Genomic DNA, 19,804 nt, shown 5'->3' with positions numbered 1-19,804 from the left:
GCCGGACACCGCAGCTGCAGTTTCCTGTATCCAGCCCCCCTAGGAGCCTCTGTGAGAAAGAGCGTGTGACTGGAGTAGCCTGCAACAATGTGCAGAAGTGTGGGCAGGTGCTGGAGAGTTCTACTCCACTGCACGATTGTCCACATCACCAGAGCAAACGCCCTGGGCACTCTGTGTCACTTTGTTAATATGGGCTTTAATAGTAACTCCCATATCAGCTTGGTTTAAATGAATAAAGCACCCCGGTAGACAAAGGACATACAGTAGGTGCTAATTATTTTTTCTTAATTTCCCTGGCTGGTCAGGCGCTTTACAAACAATGGTTTTCGTTCAGGGCAGCTGTACAGGCAACAGAATATCGGCAAACCACAGTGCAAGACTGTAATACCTTTATTAAGAAATTGGTAAAGCACAAAGCGTAAGAAATCCCTTCATCAAAAAGCAAAACTCAGAAATGCCAAACATACAGAAAAGCCTTCTGGAAACATTCAATGGAACAAAAAGAAAGTGGCCAGCTCTGGGGTGACAGTACTGGCTGGAACCTGACATTCGGTGTCCCAAGATGCACCCGAGGGAACAGTAGATCTGAAGTTGCAGAGAAGATCAGGCAGCTGGGCTAAACTCATGTGATTGATCGATCGGGTGTCAGTCCTTCGTTTCACAGTGTCGGTCTGCATTTGTTCAGTATATGTCTGAAGCAGCAGACGGATGTTCTCTCCATGTGCTGACATGCTCCCACCTGTTTCTGCCTCACTGTCTCACGGTTTTAAGTTTCTAACAACCAATTTCTGCTGCTGCTCCACAGCCTACTCCCCCACATTAAAGCTAAGGTGTGCAGAGTGCTTTTTTTCAACCCCCAGCTTGTCCTCCACTTCGTGAATCTGGGCTGCTCTTAGTCTTGGGGATTTCATGTCATCAAGACCTTGAATTCTGACAATACATTGATCTGCCATACATCAGCCTTCCACAGAAGTGCAGGTCCTTTTAACCACTAGGTTCATGTGAATCACACACACACAAATCCATCAGTCCTTTATAAATGTAGGTAGTCCTGGTGGCCAGGATAAAGGCACTGGGGCAGGGCAGGAAAGGGTGGGCAGAGCTGGGCACAGAAGGGTGGGATGGGGTGGAACAGGGTAGGAAAGGGTGGGCAGAGCTGGGCACAGAAGGACAGGAAAGAGTGGGCGGAGCTGGGTACAGAAGGACAAGAAAGAGTGGGCGGAGCTAGATACGGAAGGGTGGGATAGGGCGGCACAGGATGGGCAGAACTGGGCGCAGAAGGACAGGGAAGAGTGGGCGGAGCTGGGCACAGAAGGGCGGGACAGGGTGGGGTGGGGCATCACAGGGCAGGAAAGGGTGGGCAGAGCTGGGCACAGAAGGGCGGGGCAGGATGGGCGGAGCTGGGCACAGAAGGACAGGAAAGAGTGGGCGGAGCTGGGCACAGAAGGGCGGCACAGGGCAGGAAAGGGTGGGCGGAGCTGGGGACAAAGGGCAGGAAAGAGTCGGGTGGGGTGGGACAGATCAGGTCGGGGCAAGTTGAGTTGGAGCAGAGCAGTACAGGTGGATAAAAATGACGGCCTGTGCACCTTGTCTCACTGTTCACATCTGAGTACTTGGGAGCGAGAGGGATTATCCTCAGGAAAAATGGAAACAGCGCAAGCTCGCTGTAATACCTGTCCTTTCACAAATTTAAACCTTTATGGTTCTGAAACGTGGAAGAAAAAACAGACAAAACGGCTAAATGAAGATGACTGGTATAAACATTCTGAGACATTGGCTTCTCTTCCCTCTTCTTGTTTCTGCACAACAGCAACTGCAGAGTCTGCACCGCCCTCCGTGCAAACACTGTTTTCAGATTTAATGAAAGCTTCCAGCTGCCAAGTGGTCAATTCCCGAGAACCCAGTGGGATTCTCCGATCATGCGCCGTCAGTCTCTCCAGTCCCGGTCTCTCCTGCAGGCCGGGACACCGACGTCATCGTAGTCTGCCGCGGCCGGGGGAGGGCCAGCCGCCAGAGAGACCGCCAGGGAAACCGGCATTGTACCAGCTGAAACCAATTATTTTATATTAAAAAACGGCCTCGAATAGAAAACTGAACGATCAGTCCAAGATTAAGAACCTGTCCAGAGCAAAATCCAGAAGACGCAGGACTGCGATTCATTGCATTTGGGTCTCTGAGGCTGGTGAGCTCCAATCCAGCAGATTGTGCAGGTCGCCATTAACTCACCAATTTTAAAGGCCTGGAACAATTTCACTGTGATCGGTTAAGCAGGTGATTTACCAAATAGGAGATCATAAAGGACCAAAGTCTTAGTGCCCCTTAACTCCTCAGGATTAGACTTCTCCTACCTGAATACATGACTGGCTGAATTGATCAATATCTTACAGGCGTTGCTATTCTTTAGAAAAGGGCTGGGCTGGGACTGGGGATGGACACCCCAACTCTAAAGCCACTCTCCTGGGCACTTGCCCTGCTGAGTACACTGTACACAGGATCCCCTTACCTTGGCTGGGGCTGCTCTCAATGTCCTCCACATCATCATACCCTAAGGGCTCCTCAGCATGGAAACTGTCTGTAAAGAAGAGAGCAGGTCAGTATGTAGTTTCTCCCTTCAGACCTACTATTGTATACAAAGCACTATTGACAGATTCTACCTGAATCACAGCTTGCCTTTTTATTGCTAATGTTGGCAGGTTTTCCCAACGTCAAGTCCCTCCATTGACTATACATGTGATACAACTCAAACTATGTTGTTTCGTAGTTTGTAGACCTGTATATTCTGACACCGCAGGGGCAGTGTGGTAGCGGGTATCTTTTAAATGATAAGTCTTGGTAACAGACACAGCTGCGAGGTAAAACACAGAGCTTAAACTCAATCCCCAAACCCTCTTCCAGCTCTCGCTGAACTTCTTCAATTGTCCTCGTCATCAATAACCAGGCAGCTAAGCGTTATCTGGCATCAAATCAAATTTTGTCTCAAATAACGAAATCAACTCTCCCAACAAAAGTGTCCATTGACCACTTCCTTGCTCTCTCCTCCCTCTGATAAACTCTGCTGTGTTCCTAGCTTCTGCCTCCTGTTTTTGAACTGTGTTCTGACCAATTGTATTCCTCCAACTGGTCAGGTGACAGATGGCGACCAGTCATTCCGCACTGCTTTCTGGGAAATGTAGTTCAGACAAGATCTGCCATCTCGATTCGATCCTACCACCCTCTAACAGCCTCTGATCCTGTCCTCAGATCAGAAAAGACTGAGCTGTTGGTTGTTCACGGACACTGACTTAATTCTGCTGGGGCAGAGCCTTCAGATGCTGCACTCCTCACATATGAAGCTCTCATTACATTACAAGAGACACGATGCTCAAGTCTGACTTTAAGACCCCTGTTCTTAAGTGTGACACAGATTTTACCAGTGGACTGGAGTTCTGCATGAGCAGTGTAAGAAGGAAGTGCGTCCTTTTTGTGCCCATGTCCTCATGCCCATGCCCATGTCCTCTAAATCCCTCAGCACACTCTTGTGTCACTCTTGTGTCACTCTTGTGTCACTCTTGCGGTGCTTCCCCCACAATGCAATTCTGCCTTCAACTATTCCTGCGCTCCTCTGATGTCTTACCTGCCCTGTTGCTGTCCCCCACCTCATCGTATCCTGACGCCAGCTCATCCAGAAGGAATTTCCCTGCGGAGGGAGGAGCAGGTTACTACTCTGCCTTTCCGGTCAAGTGCTGGGTGTGTGGCGCGCTGAAGCCGTTACCAGAACTTCAGCCCACGACTCCGGTCATTCTGCATGTCTGACTCAGCGATTCGACAGGATTTCGCCCGCCCATGCTTCACACACACACACACACACACACACACACACACACACACACACACAAAACCCTGCCTTCTCACACTTGTCTCGAACCCGGGACCCAAGGGCTGGGGGGGCAGCAGGGCTAAACCCCGCGCCAACGTGCCGCTCGTCTGCTCGCCAGTCCTTTCTGAAGTCTGAGCTCGCCAAAAATAAGTTGAACAAAGTGATCAGGACTGGACTGTCCTTGGAGTCAATAGCATGTCTAATGGAGAGACCTATTATTAATCTTGCACATAATAAGAAGAGAAGACCCCTGTCATCCACTCGTATTAGACTATACTCTTCTACCCTCTGGGAGGAGGTAGCAGATCCCCTGCAGAAAGACTAAGAGAGCATCTACTGCCTTTCCACCCAAAGGCAAGGAATGGTTGAATAATGAACAATGAAAAAAATATTTTTAAGGCTCTTTATAAGCGAATGTTCTGTTTTTAATCTTATTAAACTGGAAGAGTCCTGATTGTTCGATGCTGTTGAATGTTGTTGTGCATGATGGTATTGTACTGTTGTTGTATTGTGTTATTGTCTCTTATGTCACATGTTTCTGAGCTTTTGATGTGCAAGACAAATCCCTTTAGGGGCATCTGGGGTAGATTATGTTTTTTCTTCCACTTTGAGACTTTAATTACTTTAATTGGATTCATCAATTGCTGAATTGGACAAGTTAAATTTCCCTTGTTCTTAGGACGCTGGAAATTTAGACTTGTAAAACTTGCTGGACAGCAGTGCTGGAGGGCCAGAGCTGGGGACCCTTGGACTACGGATTTGAATATAAATTCCTTCTTCATTTAACCCAACAACAACTGATCACCAGTATATAGTTCCAGGTCTTTAAAAACTGATAATGCAGTGAAGATCTTTGAAAGCCTGGTCTACACCCATAACCTACAAATCTTCCACATCTAAGGAGTACAGTGGGATAATTACTGTATGAAGTTAGAGCTAAACAGCTGTTTGTGTTATAAAGGGAATCAACCTTAAATAATCAATCATGAATGCTGATGATTGAAAATCAATATTATATTTTATGTTTTATACCAGACATGTACCCTAATGATAGAAGTGAGTTCTTTTCAATTTAAAAGGTTTTTAATGGTCACATTTTCTAATTCTCTAAAATCTAGATCTATTTTGTGCAGCAGAAATTTGCTTACATTCCCAGGAAATAACTGACAAAAATATTTCTCCACTTAGATGAACATGTGAAATTAAACTAAAATAATAAACTTCACCACCGGCCTAAAAGAACAACTAAGCTGAAAATAAAAAACATTGTTTTTAGCTCTTATGCTTCCTCACAAGCCAGTCCCTGCCGCAAAGTCAGATCTCAGCGTCTCTGCCTGTCCTGCAGTGTGAGGAATCGAAAATTGGTCCCACTCACCTCTCCTGTAGTCACTGTGGACTTCCTCTCTGCCAAATTTGTAGTCAAGTTCCTCATATACGGCATCAGGAGACCCAGTCAAATCTCTCTCTGCGATGACTGGAAGCAGGCAGCACAGAAACACACAGCTACATCAAGGAGCTGTTACCTTGACTGAGGTTTCTACAGTTCTCTGTGGTGACTGTAATGCTCGATGAATAATTCCTGGGCTGCTGTTTTCATGCAGAGCAGAGCTGTGCTTCTTACACTGTGTTAAAATGACAGTGCACACCATGCAGGGCACGTTGCCCTCAGCTACCCTTGATTTTTAAGCAAGTCAAAGCCCTTTCAACTTCCCAAAGCGCAGAAAGCTTTGTAATCCAAATTCAAATAACCAAGAAACACAACTGCAGGTGCTGCCAGCTCTCTGTTCCCAGCAGAACCCACCCAACAGGAAGAAGAAAGGCTCTGGGAGTTTGCGCCCAGAAGCTCTTCAGCCCAGGGATTAAGTAAAGGCTTGGGGCCAGTTGTGCTGGAGTCAGGCCTATACTGAAATCTGCATACTGGTGAGACCCGGTCTCCATACTGGGACTTCCTTCCCTACCTCTCCGCAGTCCCCGGTTCTGGTACACCTGCCCGGCGCACAGGACCAGCACCACGAAGAGCAGAGCCCCCAGCACCAGGAAGGAAACCATGGGGATTGTGGACTGGGCCTGCGGCGTGCTCACAGCGACACCTGGTGAGCAGAAGGCCAACATGCTAGCAAAGAGACACAATGTCCTGCTCCGCGTGCCTTCCCCAGAGTGCATTCTGGACAGGAGCAGTGAAATCTGTTACGCATCAGCTACAGAAATCTGGTCCAGCAGCTGCCAAAGACTGAGAATCCACAGAAGCTGACCTCACTAAGCAGGATCTCGGTGAGAGTCACTTACCCTTCAGTCCTGTACAGACGACCCCAGCGTCCTCCTTGTGTGCGCAGTCGCTCTGTCCCGGGGGAGAGCGGCAGCAGTCCCACAGGTGGCGCTCATCGCCCGCGCACTTCACCTCGTCCAGCCAGATGGCGCCGTGTCCCCTGCCGAACGAGCCGTTGCCCACGGCCCTCACGGCCGCCCCGCAGCCCAGCTGTCTGCAGACCACCTGGGCGTCCTGCAGGTCCCAGGAGTCGTCACACACCGTCCCCCAGGATCCCTCGAACCGAACCTCCACCCGTCCAGAGCAGTTACTGGGTCCCACCAGCCGCAGACCTAGTTGAGAAAGTTGAGGTTATCAGGTAAGAACCTCTAGATAATGAGGCCTAATCACTATCGAGGAGAAAATAATCCCCTCAGCTCAGTTGCACTAGAGAATAACACAGGTGCTGTATCCCCTCAGCTCAGTTGCTCTAGAGAAGAACACTGTTGCTCCTGAATCTCCTCAGCTCAGTTGCTCTAGAGACGAACACTGGTGCTCCTGAATCCCCTCAGCTCAGTTGCCCTAGAGAAGAACACTGTTGCTCCTGAATCTCCTCAGCTCAGTTGCTCTTGAGAACACTGGCGCTCCAGAATCCCCTTAGCTCAGTTGCCCTAGAGAAGAAAGCTGTTGCTCCTGAATCCCTTCAGCTCAGTTGCTCCAGAGAAAAAAACTATTGCTCCTGAATCCCATCAGCTCAGTTTCTGTAGAGAAGAACACTGGTGCTCCTGAATCCCCTCAGCTCAGTTGCTCTAGAGAAGAACACTGTTGCTACTGAATCCCCTCAGGTCAGTTGCTCTAGAGACGAACACTGTTGCTCCTGAATCCCCTCAGCTCAGTTGCGCTAGAGACGAACACTGTTGCTCCTGAATCCCCTCAGCTCAGTTGCTCTAGAGACGAACACTGATGCTCCTGAATCCCCTCAGCTCAGTTGCTCTACTGAAGAATTGACTGTTACAGATTGACTGAATTGACTAAAGCTAGACTGTTACAGAGTGAACTCACCAGGACAGTGCTCCTTAGTTTGGTTCATTTGAGGTGATGCATCACTTCCAGGAACTTCATCCTTTTTACCTTTTCAGGGAAAAAACAAATGAATACACTTTTAACATATCTACTGTAAGCCTTCATGTATTTTACACGGTCTCACCTACATTCAATTCATTCATAAGCTTTAAACATTGAGGTTAATAATAGCAGTTTTTAAAATTGTTCAGACATAATGAACCGTCATCATTGTTTTATATTGTAATGGTCTGTTGTCTGACAGTGTTAAATTAATAGAATAGTTTTCCCTTTTCATAACATTTAATATACTGTAAGGTTGATTAATTAATTGTCTATTCTATATTCCCTGAAGGGAAGGGGTATCTATTAGACTCTTAGTGCTATTAAAAATAAGACACTAATTCATTATTTAACCTATGATTTAACAATGCTGATCAAGCACCTAATAAACCTGAAATGCATTCCTTGTAAAATACGCCCTTGTTAATACATCTTAACTATCCATTCATGAAAATGTACGAAAAACATCTACGTTTTTACAGAAACCAACATGTATAAGCACAGGTATATTTCTTTTGGTGCTCAGGTTTAGACTGAGACGTTGCAAGTCTAGTGAGGCCTCACACACAGCTCAACACACAGAGTGGTGCAGCAGAAAGAGCAGGGCTGTACAATAGGTTGTCTTGATTTGAGAGCTTTTCTCCTATTTGCTTTGCCCCAGAACAGTGCTCCTGTCTCATCGCCCCGCCCAGCTCCCGTGACCTTTGCCCTGTGAAGTCCGCGCTAAGTGCGCTCAGTCATCCCAGTGAGGGGATGTGACAACATGGCATCGTGGACCACAACAAATAACTCAGGGATCACAATCACGAACATGGACCTTCTTCGGGTTTAAGTTCCAGACAGAGAAAGAGACACTGTTACCTGAGCAGGTGACCTCAGCCACTTCGGTGCTCCAGCAGTGGTCAGGGTCCCAGGGCGAGGAGCGGCACTGCCACAGAGAGAAATCCTGCACCTCACACTGAACTCTGTCCAGCCACCGGGGGACGTCCGTGAGCCTGGACGCTGTCTCTCTGATTCCCGCACCGTCTCCGCAGCCCAGCTGGTGGCAGATCACGGTGGCCGCGAGGTCGGTCATATCATTGAAGCAGACGCTGCCCCAGCTGCCATTGTAGAAAAGCTCCACCTGCCCCGAGCAGCCCCCGGACAGCCTCAGCTGCTTGTGCTCTGCCAACACAACAGGACAGCCCTTCTGAAGAAACACAGCTCCCGCTCTGACATCAACCTGATAACTCCAGGGCTCAGCCTCCACTGCTACCTCCACCTCTAGCAACTTCTGTCTGAGAACAAAAGGCACCTCTTTACACAAAGGGTGGTGGGAGTGTGGAACAAGCTGCCCAGCCGTGTTGTTGAAGCCGATACCCTGGAACAGCTGGATGAGATCCTCAGGTATGTGCTCCCCAACCATTCTTGTGTTCTAAAATAACTATTGTCGCTTTTGCCAATTTTCCTAGGAGCTCAGGGCTCCACCTACAGTATCTCCCTGTCTCGGTCGAGACTACAGGATTTGTGATGTGCTGTACACCAGGAGTCCCCTGTCCCCAGGAGACAACAGGAGGGCTGGTCAGTATAAGAGCTGGAAGAAGCTGGTAAACTGATCCAATTAAGCCAACAACAAGAGGATTCAGGTAATTCAGGACTGGTAAGTCCAAGCTTGAATGAAAACCTGCAGACACACTGGCCTTCCAAGGCCCTTGATGTACAGTATTCTTTTCAACACAGTTAACAGGTGTGGTTTACTCCAGATGCCTTTTCTGACGCAGGAAGGAAAATGTACTGTAGTTCACCAGGCAGTACGGAACTGGCTGTGATGAACACTACTCTGGACAAGAACCCTGTTAATCTGAGCTGTCACAGACAAAACCTCTTGCATTTTAGAACTAGAAAGAAGTCAGTACAGAGTTCACTCAATTCAGGCAAGGAATCGCTGAGCTTCTGGAGTGTGAGAAGAAGTCCTTTTGTGGACCTGGGTTTGTGAATCCCCGTGTGCAGGAATCTGAAGATTCAGATAGAATCTCTTGCAACCTCTAGATATGGGCCCCTCTGGTGATTACATTTATCCAAGTAGGAGACATTTTGAAAATAGATTTCTGCTTTCTTGGTTTCTGTTGTTTAGAACAGTCAAGTGGTGCAGTTGTCTTCACCAGTGGGATATACTGTATTTTCAAATATCCACTAAAAAATAACTAAAGCGTTTCCTATCTCAGTGGGCTGCTTCTCCATAAAGTGGGACTCTACAGGACCTGCAGCTGAGAGACGTAAGAAGTCATTCTGGTTCTCCTACCTGAGCACACGACCGCCACGTCCTCCTTGTGTCCGCAGTCGTGCTGTCCCCAGCCCGCCGAGGGACACTCCCACAGAGACGACTCGTTCCCCGTGCAGCCCACCTCGTCCAGCCAGATCTGTCCGGTCCCTGGTCCGAAGGAGGCCGGCCCCCGGTCCCCGAGGGCCGTCCCGCACTGGAGCTGCCTGCACACCACCTGGGAGTCCGCCGGGCCCCAGGAGTCATCGCAGACCGTCCCCCAGGAGCCGCGGTGATAGACCTCCAGCCTCCCGGCACAGCCGTCTGGTCCCCCGGCCAGCCGCAGGGCCCTGTGGTCTGGGCGCAGAGACACTTTCATCAGTACAGGTCCGATCAGGGCAGATCGCTCTTTAATGAGCAGTATTGTGGAAAGACACCTCAGAAATATAATCCATTCCATTTCTAAATTACTTGTTAATTAACCTGGAGAAGTAACCCTTACACAAGACATTAACAGACTCTCATTAAGAGTATTTATGATCTTTATTATTATGATCTGTACATATTATTTATTTCCTTATTATGATCTTATTCTTGATGAGCTTTATGATCGTGTGTTTGAGTCTGGCTCACGTCATCACCAAGTAGTGGTTTGCGATCGGCTGGCTGCCACTGAGGGTAGCCTGGCATTAGTCAGCCAGAACTCGAACTGTGACCCCCTGACACTCCTCTCCTCCTGTCAGCACTCATGTTTGCTGAATGCGTCTATATCTTCCATTCGTGCGCTACAGTGCAGCAGAAGACTGGAGGCTTATAGTTAGGAGAGTGAACAGAGGAAGGGTTTCTAGGCCGCACTCTTAGAGGATAACGAAAACACTGAAACCATCTCCTCTCAATGTTCTTTATTTACAAGTAGGTAATAATTTATTTGTTATACTGTAAATAACATTAAATTCGTGAAAATTCTCAGGGTTCATTACACTATAATATACATTATATGTGATAGTAGTTCAGGTGGGTAGCATGCGTAGGCTGCAAAGGAACAAGTAATAGGTTTATTCCATGCTGAAAAAAAGAAGAAAGAGAACACAACGTTTCGGCCGTGGAGCCTTCTTCAGGTGTGAGAGAGACACAGGGCAGTCACAGTCCACTGCCCTGTGTCTCTCTCACACCTGAAGAAGGCTCCACGGCCGAAACGTTGTGTTCTCTTTCTTCTTTTTTTCAGCATGGAATAAACCTATTACTTGTTCCATTATATGTGATATTCAAGTTTCTTAATGTTATCTAGGAATATAAGTAGTTCATCTTTTGTAGTGGCACAACTGACAGACACTTGAAAGTGTAGGCTGTTTTAGTTCTTCCTGCTTTTTCAGTCTGCTTTTTTACAGAATAGATGGTGCACTTCTCTGTTCATGACCAGTAATCCAGTAATTAAATACTTGACACCCAGTGAGTCTATTTATAGGAATAAAAGGAGCTTTTGGTGCCCTCTAGTGGAAAATGGACTGTTATTGCGGTCAGTTCTTAGGCAGGTCTTCCACACTGTGAAACCCTTTTCATACAGGGCAAAGGGTTACCAAATTACTGAACTTTGGGAACGCCCACTGAATTAGACTTCGACCTATTCAATTAGATAAATAAAGTCTGTGCTCAGGAAAGACTCACGTGAGCACACCACGGCGACGCTGCTCTCGGTCCTGCAGCGCTGCGTCCGCGGGGAGCTGCAGTTCCCCAGGTGAGACTCTCCCCCGGAGCACCGGATGCCGGTCAGACACACGCTGCCCTCGCCTGTCCCGTACTGAGAGGAGCCGAAGACGTCCACGGCGGCGCCGCAGCCCAGCTGCCTGCACACCACAGAGGCCTCTCCGGGGCCCCAGGAGTCCTGGACGACCCTCCCCCAGGTCCCGCCGTGGTGCACCTCCACCCGGCCCTCACAGCGGCTCGCTCCCGCCGACAGCCGGACGTCCTGCACCGGGAACGACGACCCTACAGCGACAACGATCACAACCCTGACTGTGTGAGTGTGCCAGGAGAGACGGCCCTCAGGGGACAGGCAACAGAAGGCAAAACCTCTTTGAGGGAAACGGAATGGTAAATGGAGATCAAAGCAAAGTGCAGGAGGAGGTCAGACCCTAATCTCACCCGCTTCTGCCTGCCTAAGTATAAACACCACACTTCCTGCAGAGTGGTTGGTGAGATCAAAGCAGAAAACACCTGTGGGCATTCAAACTCGGAGCCAGCGCTGCTGATTACGCAGGAGAGCGCGTGCGTTCTCTTCCTCACCAGAGCACACAGCTCCCGCGTCGTTGGCGTGAGAGCACGCGCCCTCCCCCAGGGAAAAGACGGGGCACTTGCTCAAGTGGGCTTCGCTGCCGTCGCAGTTGAAGTGGTCTTTCCACACCGGGCCACTGCCCGCTCCAAAGCTGGCTCCTCCCGGGGCCGCGACGGCCGCCCCGCAGCGCAGCTGCCAGCAGAGGGCGCTGGCGTCCCTCAGGCCCCAGTGCCGATCGCAGACTGTGCCCCAGTCGCCGCGCAGCTGCAGCTCCACCCGGCCGGAACAGGAGTCGCTGCCGTTCACCAGCCGATAATCCGAGTACCCTGTGCCAATGACAAGGGAGATCCCAGGTTTCCAACGTCAAGGACATTCAGTGCCGAATGTCTTAAGAAAACCCAAGGTTCCAGTGAGCTTAGACCTTGATAGGGAAGACAGCGGCTTGGCCTGGACACAAGGCCAGTATTCAACCGGGGGGGGGGGTTGAGAGAGTGAGGTAATACTTGAAATGCACCTTATTTTGGAGTGATATTAGGAATTTTCACCCTTAATTACCACATCCCGGATGAGATCCTGGGATCAAGGAAATGCTGAACAGACTGGACAGGACAGATGGTCTCCTCTCGAATGCAACTGTTCCTGTGTTATTAGATTTCTGTGTCGCTGGGGAAATTACAATGGAAATAATGTCCAGGTGTCAATTCCTGGGTGATGCAAGTGCTTGTTCCTTCCAGAGAACAAGAAATATATAATTTATTGTGTATTACTCTTATTGTGTCCATGTAGTTCATTGTATTTCACTGTGTTGTCCCTGCAGATACTTTGAGTTTAAAGCAAGGGAACCCACAAAGAGTTACATTGAGTCAATCATCCAATTAATCAATTAAGTAACATGAAAACAAAATGTTTAATCTGTGTATTCAAGTGACACTGTTGATGTCTTATTTTTTTGCTCTCATCTTTAAAAATAGATTCCTGGCAAGGTCTTGTCAGAAATTATTTAACTTTTCATTCAACTTCCATATGTTTTTTTTTTTCTAGTAGTATGAAAAAGGGATTGCATGGAATTTTTCAAATATCAAAATCCCAGGTACATCACATTGCTCTTGAAATCTAACTTGAGGATTTATGGACACAACAGATCTTGGTTTTCTGAAATGATTTGCTTTGCTGACATTCAGCAAAATCAGAATTTTGAGCTGGGGCTTTCCCTGGATTTGCTGGGCTTTTTTCTGGCATGATGTAACCAAGCACAGCCTTTTTCTCTTTTGATTTTGATTTGTTTTTAAATGGAAAGAAAGGAGGGCTAGAAGTAAGCTCCAGGCTTTCACTATGTTAACATTGTAAGCTTGCTTTCAAACCAGGCCTCTTTACAGCTAGAGACCCTGCCTGGAGACCCTGGCTGTCTGCCTGGAATTTCCTCCTCTTAAACATTTTGTTATATCTCTGCAGCAGAACATAGCAGGAGCCTGGTTCAGGTCTTAAATTGAAGCTAACTCCTTCGGCTTTGAGCGCGAGGTCAAATTTATTTTATTTCTTAATGTGTCCACTCAGCAGATGAACCTTGTCCTAGGTGCCTACTAGCTTTGATAGAAATTTGGGACAAATTGATCAATTTGAAAACATTCTACATAATGTTTTGTGAAGACTGGACCTGGAATGAAATTTCTCGCATGTAATAAATAAATCATAGAAATATTGTAAGCAATAACAATAAAAACATTGCAATTGCTATTAAAACCTTTAGGCACTGCTAGAGAGCTTTTTCCTGCTGTTAGGCATTGAAAAGAACCCTCAGAGTTACCTTCTTGTGTGAAACAAAGCATGTCAAGCAACATATTACTTTAGATTACTTATAGGTACCCAATGGTAGATTTAGGCTGAAAAAAACAGTGTCACTGAAGGAATATTTGGGAAAAATACTACCAAATCAAGGACTTATAAGCTAAATGGAAACTAATTGACTAAGGCAATGATGTCACCACCTCTATAACTTCACCTGTTGACTAAGGACAATGATGTCACCATCTCTACAACTTCACCTGTTGACTAAGGACAATGATGTCACCATCTCTACAACTTCACCTGTTGACTAAGGACAATGATGTCACCACCTTCACCTGTTGACTAAGGACAATGATGTCACCATCTCTACAACTTCACCTGTTGACTAAGGACAATGATGTCACCATCTCTACAACTTCACCTGTTGACTAAGGACAATGATGTCACCACCTTCACCTGTTGACTAAGGACAATGATGTCGCCACCTTCACAACTTCATCTGTTGACTAAGGACAATGTTGTCGCTACCTCTATAACTAAGGACTTCACATGCTGACTTCACCTTTGACAAGAAGTCCTGCCTCCTAAAAAGCCCCAAACATGCCCATCTTACCAGAACACACCAGTCCCACGTCGTTTTCATGGCTGCAGTTCAGGCTCTGAGTTGCTGCTTTCGGGCAGGAGTAGAGCAGGGCTTCATCTCCCTGGCACAGAAACTCCTCCGCCCAGACCCGGCCCTGCCCCCCGCCGAAACGAGCTGCCCCCAGCACCTCCGAGGGGATCCCACAGTCCAGCTGCCGGCAGACCACCTCTGCATCCGGCCAGTCGAAGTCAGCATCGCACACGGTGCCCCAGGTCTCCGCCCGCTGGATCTCCACCCTCCCCGAGCAGCGCCCCCCGCCTCCTCGCAGCCTGACGCCCAGGTGATCTGCACAGCCGGACAGAGGGGGCGGAGATGGGTGGGCACAGTGATTGACCCCGTCCGAGACTGCTTCGAGAGTATAGGACCTGACAGCTGCACCACGCTTGTGTTAAAGACACAGGCTCAGTCTGGCCAGCAGGGCTGACATCAGGAAAGCTACCGGTCATGTTGTTGAAGCTGATACCCTGGCTTCTTTGAAAACACAGCTGGATGAGATCCTCCAGCCAGGACAGGAGGCTGTTTGTTACATTGGGTTGCCCAGGCACGTTGTTGAAAGATGAGAAAAATTAACAAATGTGTGTATCCTTTACTGTCGTTGATGGTTCTTTAGTAGGAATGAAAACCCACAGACATGCTGGAATAGAGCAACCCTGTTTTAGAAACAGTGCCCCCTGCAGGACTGGACACCCTGCTGTAGACACAGTACCCCCTCCAGGACCAGGACTGGACACCCTGCTGTAGACACAGCGCCCCCTACAGGACTGGGACTGGACACCCTGCTGTAGACGCAGCGCCCCCTCCAGGACTGGACCTCCTGCTGTAGACACTGCGCCCCCTCCAGGACTGGAATCACATGCTTTAAATCAGGGGTCTCAGACCCCACTCCTGGAGGGCCAACATCTTCTGGTTTATCTTCCAAACTGAGCAGTCAATGAAACAACTAACCTAATTCTTTTTTAAATTAGACATATAAGGATTTTTAATTAAAAATACAGTAAACTGTAAATCTCCCCTGAGCCCGGTTAGTAGTATTACAAAGGTAATGAGACAGTTAACGATGTAACTGAGAACATGCTTGAGAGAAAACAAAGAGGACTCTAGGCCCTCTGGGAGCTGAGCTGAATCACTGAACAAGAGAAATCTGCTCACTTAGCGGGCGATTCAGGATGGAAGAGCACCGCAGGCGTCTCACTGCCCCTACCTGAACAGAGCACTCCAGCGTCAGCCTCGTGATTGTAGACGAAGTACTTGACCTCCTGCAACCTGCAGTCCCTCAGGGCCGCCTCTGTCCCGGTGCAGGAGGCTCGTCTCGGCCACACCTTCCCCGATCCTTTCCCGGAGTGCGCCCCGCCAGGCGCCGTCATGGCCGGTCCGCAGCCCAGCTGCCTGCACACCACCGCCGAGGCGCTCGCGTCCCAGCCCTCCCCGTCCACGGTCACCCACTGTCCCGCGTGCAGGACCTCCACCCTCCCCGCACAGGGGCTGGTGCCGCCCACCAGCCTCACGTCACTGCCTGGGGGGACAGGGAGGAGAGGGGGAGTCACTGCACACAGGGCACCACTCCTGGGGTGCTGAGAGAAGTGTTGGGCCTTGACCTCAGTCTGAGTCCATTGTTCCCCGATGGACACTGTGATGCCACATGGGGCGTTAGGCCCTGGTCACAGACACACCCCACACAAGTCAAAGATTAACTCAGGAAGCTGCCATATCACCCTGCAGCTCACTGGCAGCCCCTGAAGCTCAGCAGGAGGGAGCCTGGTCAGTACCTGGAGGGGAGACTCCTGGGAAAGCTAAGGCTGCTGCTGGAAGAGGTGTTAGTGGGGCCAGCAGGGGGCGCTCACCCTGCGGTCTGTGTGGGTCCTAATGCCCCAGGATAGTGACAGGGACACTACACTGTAAAAAGGTGCCATCCTTTGGATGAGACATAAAACTGAGGTCCTGACTCCCTGTGGTCATTAAAAATCCCAAGGTGATTCTTGAAAAGATTAGGCGTGTTACCCTGGCATCCTGGCCAAATTTTCCCCTGGTCTTTACCAGTCATGGTCTCCTAATAATCCCCATCTCTGAACTGGCTTCATCACTCTGCTCTCCTCCCCACTGACAACTGGTGTGTGGTGAGTGTACTGATGCATCATCCAGGCGGGGCTGCACACTGGTGGTGGTGGAGGGGATCCCCATTACCTGCAAAGCGCTTTGAGTGGAGTGTCCAGGAAAGAGTAAGTGTATAAGTGATATAAGTCTAAGGAATTAGTTATTATTAAACTATAATTTATTTATTGGACATTAATTTAATAAATTTATTAAATAAATAATAAATAAATACATTTAATAAATCATTTATTTATTTACAGGTGGATGCTGCACCTTGGTGGTGGTGGAGGGGAGTCCCCATTACCTGTAAAGCGCTTTGAGTGGAGTGTCCAGAAAAGCGCTATATAAGTGTAAGCCATTATTATTAATTATTATTATTGACTGGAACTTTGTATAACACAGCTCTGCCATAGGGGTCCTGTCCAATGCAGCCGAGAGAGCAGCAGAGGTGTGTGGAGGAAGCCCTGGGACTGCAGTCTAAATCCCTGTGGCTGTGTCTGTGAGCCAGCAGCCTGCGGTGCAGCCCTGCCGGTCTTCAGCCCTGGGCTTTGTGCAGTATTGGTGGGGCTGGAGCTGTCAGCCCAGAGGCTGCGTTAGAGGGGCTGGCGCAGTGACAGCACAGCTGTTCTTCAGCACGGAGGCTTGCAGAGCAGCCACATGAATGTGGTTTAGCATCTCTGCGCTGGTGGTGGGAAAACAGACAGCCTGCGCTCTGTCAAAGTGGCTATTAGTAGAAAAGATGCTTTTCAACACAGAGACTGGGACTGTAGAGTTAGAGCGGGTATCTTCAGCCCTAGACTGGGACTGTAGAGTTAGAGTGGGAATCTTCAGCCCTAGACTGGGACTGTAGAGTTAGAGCGGGAATCTTCAGCCCTAGACTGGGACTGTAGAGTTAGAGCTGGTATCTTCAGCCCTAGACTGGGACTGTAGAGTTAGAGCGGGTATCTTCAGCCCTAGACTGGGACTGTAGAGTTAGAGTGGGAATCTTCAGCCCTAGACTGGGACTGTAGAGTTAGAGCGGGAATCTTCAGCCCTAGACTGGGACTGTAGAGTTAGAGCGGGAATCTTCAGCCCTAGACTGGGACTGTAGAGTTAGAGCGGGAATCTTCAGCCCTAGACTGGGACTGTAGAGTTAGAGCGGGAATCTTCAGCCCTGCTGGTACTGGACACCCTGCTGGAGACACAGCGCCTTCTCCAGGACAGGGACCAGGGGTTCTCTGGGCTAATATTTAACATCCTTAATCTTAAATAGATCATATATCAAGCGCAGGTCACTGTTCCTCTGGAGTCCTGGAGGGCTACTGATTGCTATTTCATTTGATAGAGCCATGAACTAGAATTGTACCAGCCCTGTACTTGAAATTAATATTTAAGAATTTGCTACAGACCAATAACTGAATATCTTCATATATTCAATCTTCACATACAGTATTTGCTATAATTCATTATTTCTGCAGACAACGGACACCTGAATGTGCACCAGTGAATTGTCAACTGAAAAATGTACTGTTTAGATATATCCATCCATTTTCTAGTCGCTTTGTCTAATACAGGCTGGCAGGGGAGCAGGAACTTATCCCAGCAAGCAACAGGCACAAGGCAGGGTACACTCTGCATGGCAGACAGACAGACAGACAGACAGACAGACAGACAGACACCGGGGCCAATTTCCCACACGATCATGGAGAGAACATGCAAACTCCACGTGCAGAAACACCCCAAGAATTGAACCTGGCTCCCTAGTGCTGTGAGGCAGCAATGCTAACAACAGTGCCCTTTATAAACATCCTTCTTGTGAAAATTGTAAAAGCTACCCAAGAAGTGACCTGCAATTAGTTTTAAACTGCGGCTGGGGTAGTTTCACTACTGAAGAGCTCCAGCTGTGCTTTGCCTACTGTAATATATAATAATAATAATAATAATAATAATAATAATAATAATAATAATAATAATAAGAAGAAGAAGAAGAAGAAGAAGAAGAAGAAGAAGAAGAAGAAGAAGAAGAAGAAACTTTATTTTTATTTTTATTTTATATTACAGTAGGCAAAGCACAGTAATATATAATATATAATATTAGATATATATATCTAATAGTACTGTTTATAGCCCTCACTACTGTATTTTACTGGACCGTGGCAATACTTTAGACCAAAATACATTTTAATCAGTTAATTAAATCAAATTAAACAGTGATTTTTGTACTTGAAAGCACAATAACTGGAGTAATTCATAATGGGAAATAATGAGTATATTTATAACGGGTCAAGCACTCTACATTATTATTTTGTTGTAATTATTTCTTCTTAATGTTTAAATGGTTTAATTTGTATAATTATTTACTTTTTTAAATGTAGGAATTTTTTGTTATCACACCACATCACATGAATTAAAGGCTTTAATTGACATTGAAATCCATTTTTAATTTCAGTCATAAAATGTCCATAAACATTAATGGTTAAAAAATAAAATCTTGCCCACAAATTAAACTTCTCTCACAAAAACACTAAAATCCTGACATCTGTATGACCTAAAAAACACATTAATGGCAAAAAATAAACTCCAAACAGCTACTGTAGTGATTTTAAGTCACAAATCTGAATTTCACAGTTTTTTCTATGAGCAGGGACTAATGGGATAACTGTATACATCTTCTCACAAGCAGCTGGAACTCCTGCAGATTCCAAAACATTTTAATACTTTTTGGCTCGTTTTGAGTGACAATCCAATATCTGAAATTCGTAGTTTCATGGGGAAATATTCTTAAAAGGCTTCAAGAGCTGCCACCGAACGTGAGAGAGCACTGCTACATTTCCAGTCTGGGTTCAGGAGAATTCATAATTCATCAGCAATTAATAAATTAACAACACTCGCCTCCCCTGTCAATTAACTTCATTAAAAATTCCCAAATCAACCAACACAACTCTTATATTCCCAGAACCCCTGTACTGTTTGTGTGTTTATTGTGCATGAACTCACAAGTGCAGGTATCCCACATGTCTCTAAATTATTTTGTGAACAAAATGCACCCCTATTCCCAGCAATATACAGTATATAAAATCTGGGGTACAAATATTTGCTGGAAACCTTACAATTTTCTTACAAAAGCCCATCTGCACACGTCTCGGTGCCTGACTCTGAGTTCATAACCTCTCCTTGATTGGTGTTGTCCTTATCCTACTAGACCCAAGATGAGGAAACCCTATGAATTTTTTATAATTTGAAAAGAAAGGATGTCTTCAAGTAGCACATATTGTGACCTTGCAGAAGTGGAGAATGAGGGCAGCATTGTAATTATGACGAGTGAGGACAAGCTTCGTGGCAGAACAGAGCGACGATATTACAACTATATATATTATTTAATAAAGTATCTCCAAGTCCCTAAGTGCCTGGAGAGGAGGAAGACTATGGTACTTACCGGCTGAGGTGGGCAGCGCCAGGACAGCGAGAGCGAAGACGAAGACGAACAGGCGGCTCTCCATCATGGTCAGGACGGACCAGCCCTCCCCTGACTGCAGCCGAGACCCCTGACTTCACACCCGAGCCCACGG

General features: G+C 47.5%; 1 protein-coding gene across 1 annotated transcript; it reads right to left on the bottom strand.

Moving 5' to 3' along the window:
* Positions 1 to 403: 403 nt before the first annotated feature.
* On the bottom strand, positions 404 to 19,773 carry LOC102686555 (scavenger receptor cysteine-rich type 1 protein M130-like). The gene is made up of 14 exons (XM_069191664.1): positions 19,672 to 19,773; positions 15,367 to 15,678; positions 14,136 to 14,450; positions 11,696 to 12,063; positions 11,131 to 11,506; positions 9,508 to 9,822; positions 8,088 to 8,390; positions 7,164 to 7,232; positions 6,143 to 6,454; positions 5,815 to 5,946; positions 5,232 to 5,330; positions 3,614 to 3,676; positions 2,504 to 2,572; positions 404 to 2,046 (listed from the first exon to the last, which is right to left on the bottom strand). The coding sequence occupies exons 1-14, from the start codon at positions 19,736 to 19,738 to the stop codon at positions 1,928 to 1,930; spliced, it is 2,919 nt and encodes a 972-aa protein (XP_069047765.1). The 5' UTR covers positions 19,739 to 19,773; the 3' UTR covers positions 404 to 1,927.
* Positions 19,774 to 19,804: the final 31 nt, after the last annotated feature.

The sequence above is a fragment of the Lepisosteus oculatus genome, chromosome 6, assembly GCF_040954835.1.
Source record: "Lepisosteus oculatus isolate fLepOcu1 chromosome 6, fLepOcu1.hap2, whole genome shotgun sequence".
NCBI classification, from domain to species: Eukaryota; Metazoa; Chordata; class Actinopteri; order Semionotiformes; family Lepisosteidae; genus Lepisosteus; species Lepisosteus oculatus.
Note: the sequence above shows the minus strand (reverse complement) of the source record. Positions and strands in the feature narration are given on the sequence as shown.

Excerpts from the sequence above, each read along its gene's own strand:
- LOC102686555 (XM_069191664.1), bottom strand. The coding sequence starts at position 19,738 with ATGATGGAGAGCCGCCTGTTCGTCTTCGTCTTCGCTCTCGCTGTCCTG. Across the intron at positions 14,451-15,366 it reads CGCTGGAGTGCTCTGTTCAG|ATCACCTGGGCGTCAGGCTG; the intron begins GTAGGGGCAGTG and ends CCGGCTGTGCAG. Across the intron at positions 3,677-5,231 it reads CCACAGTGACTACAGGAGAG|GGAAATTCCTTCTGGATGAG; the intron begins GTGAGTGGGACC and ends CTCCCTCCGCAG.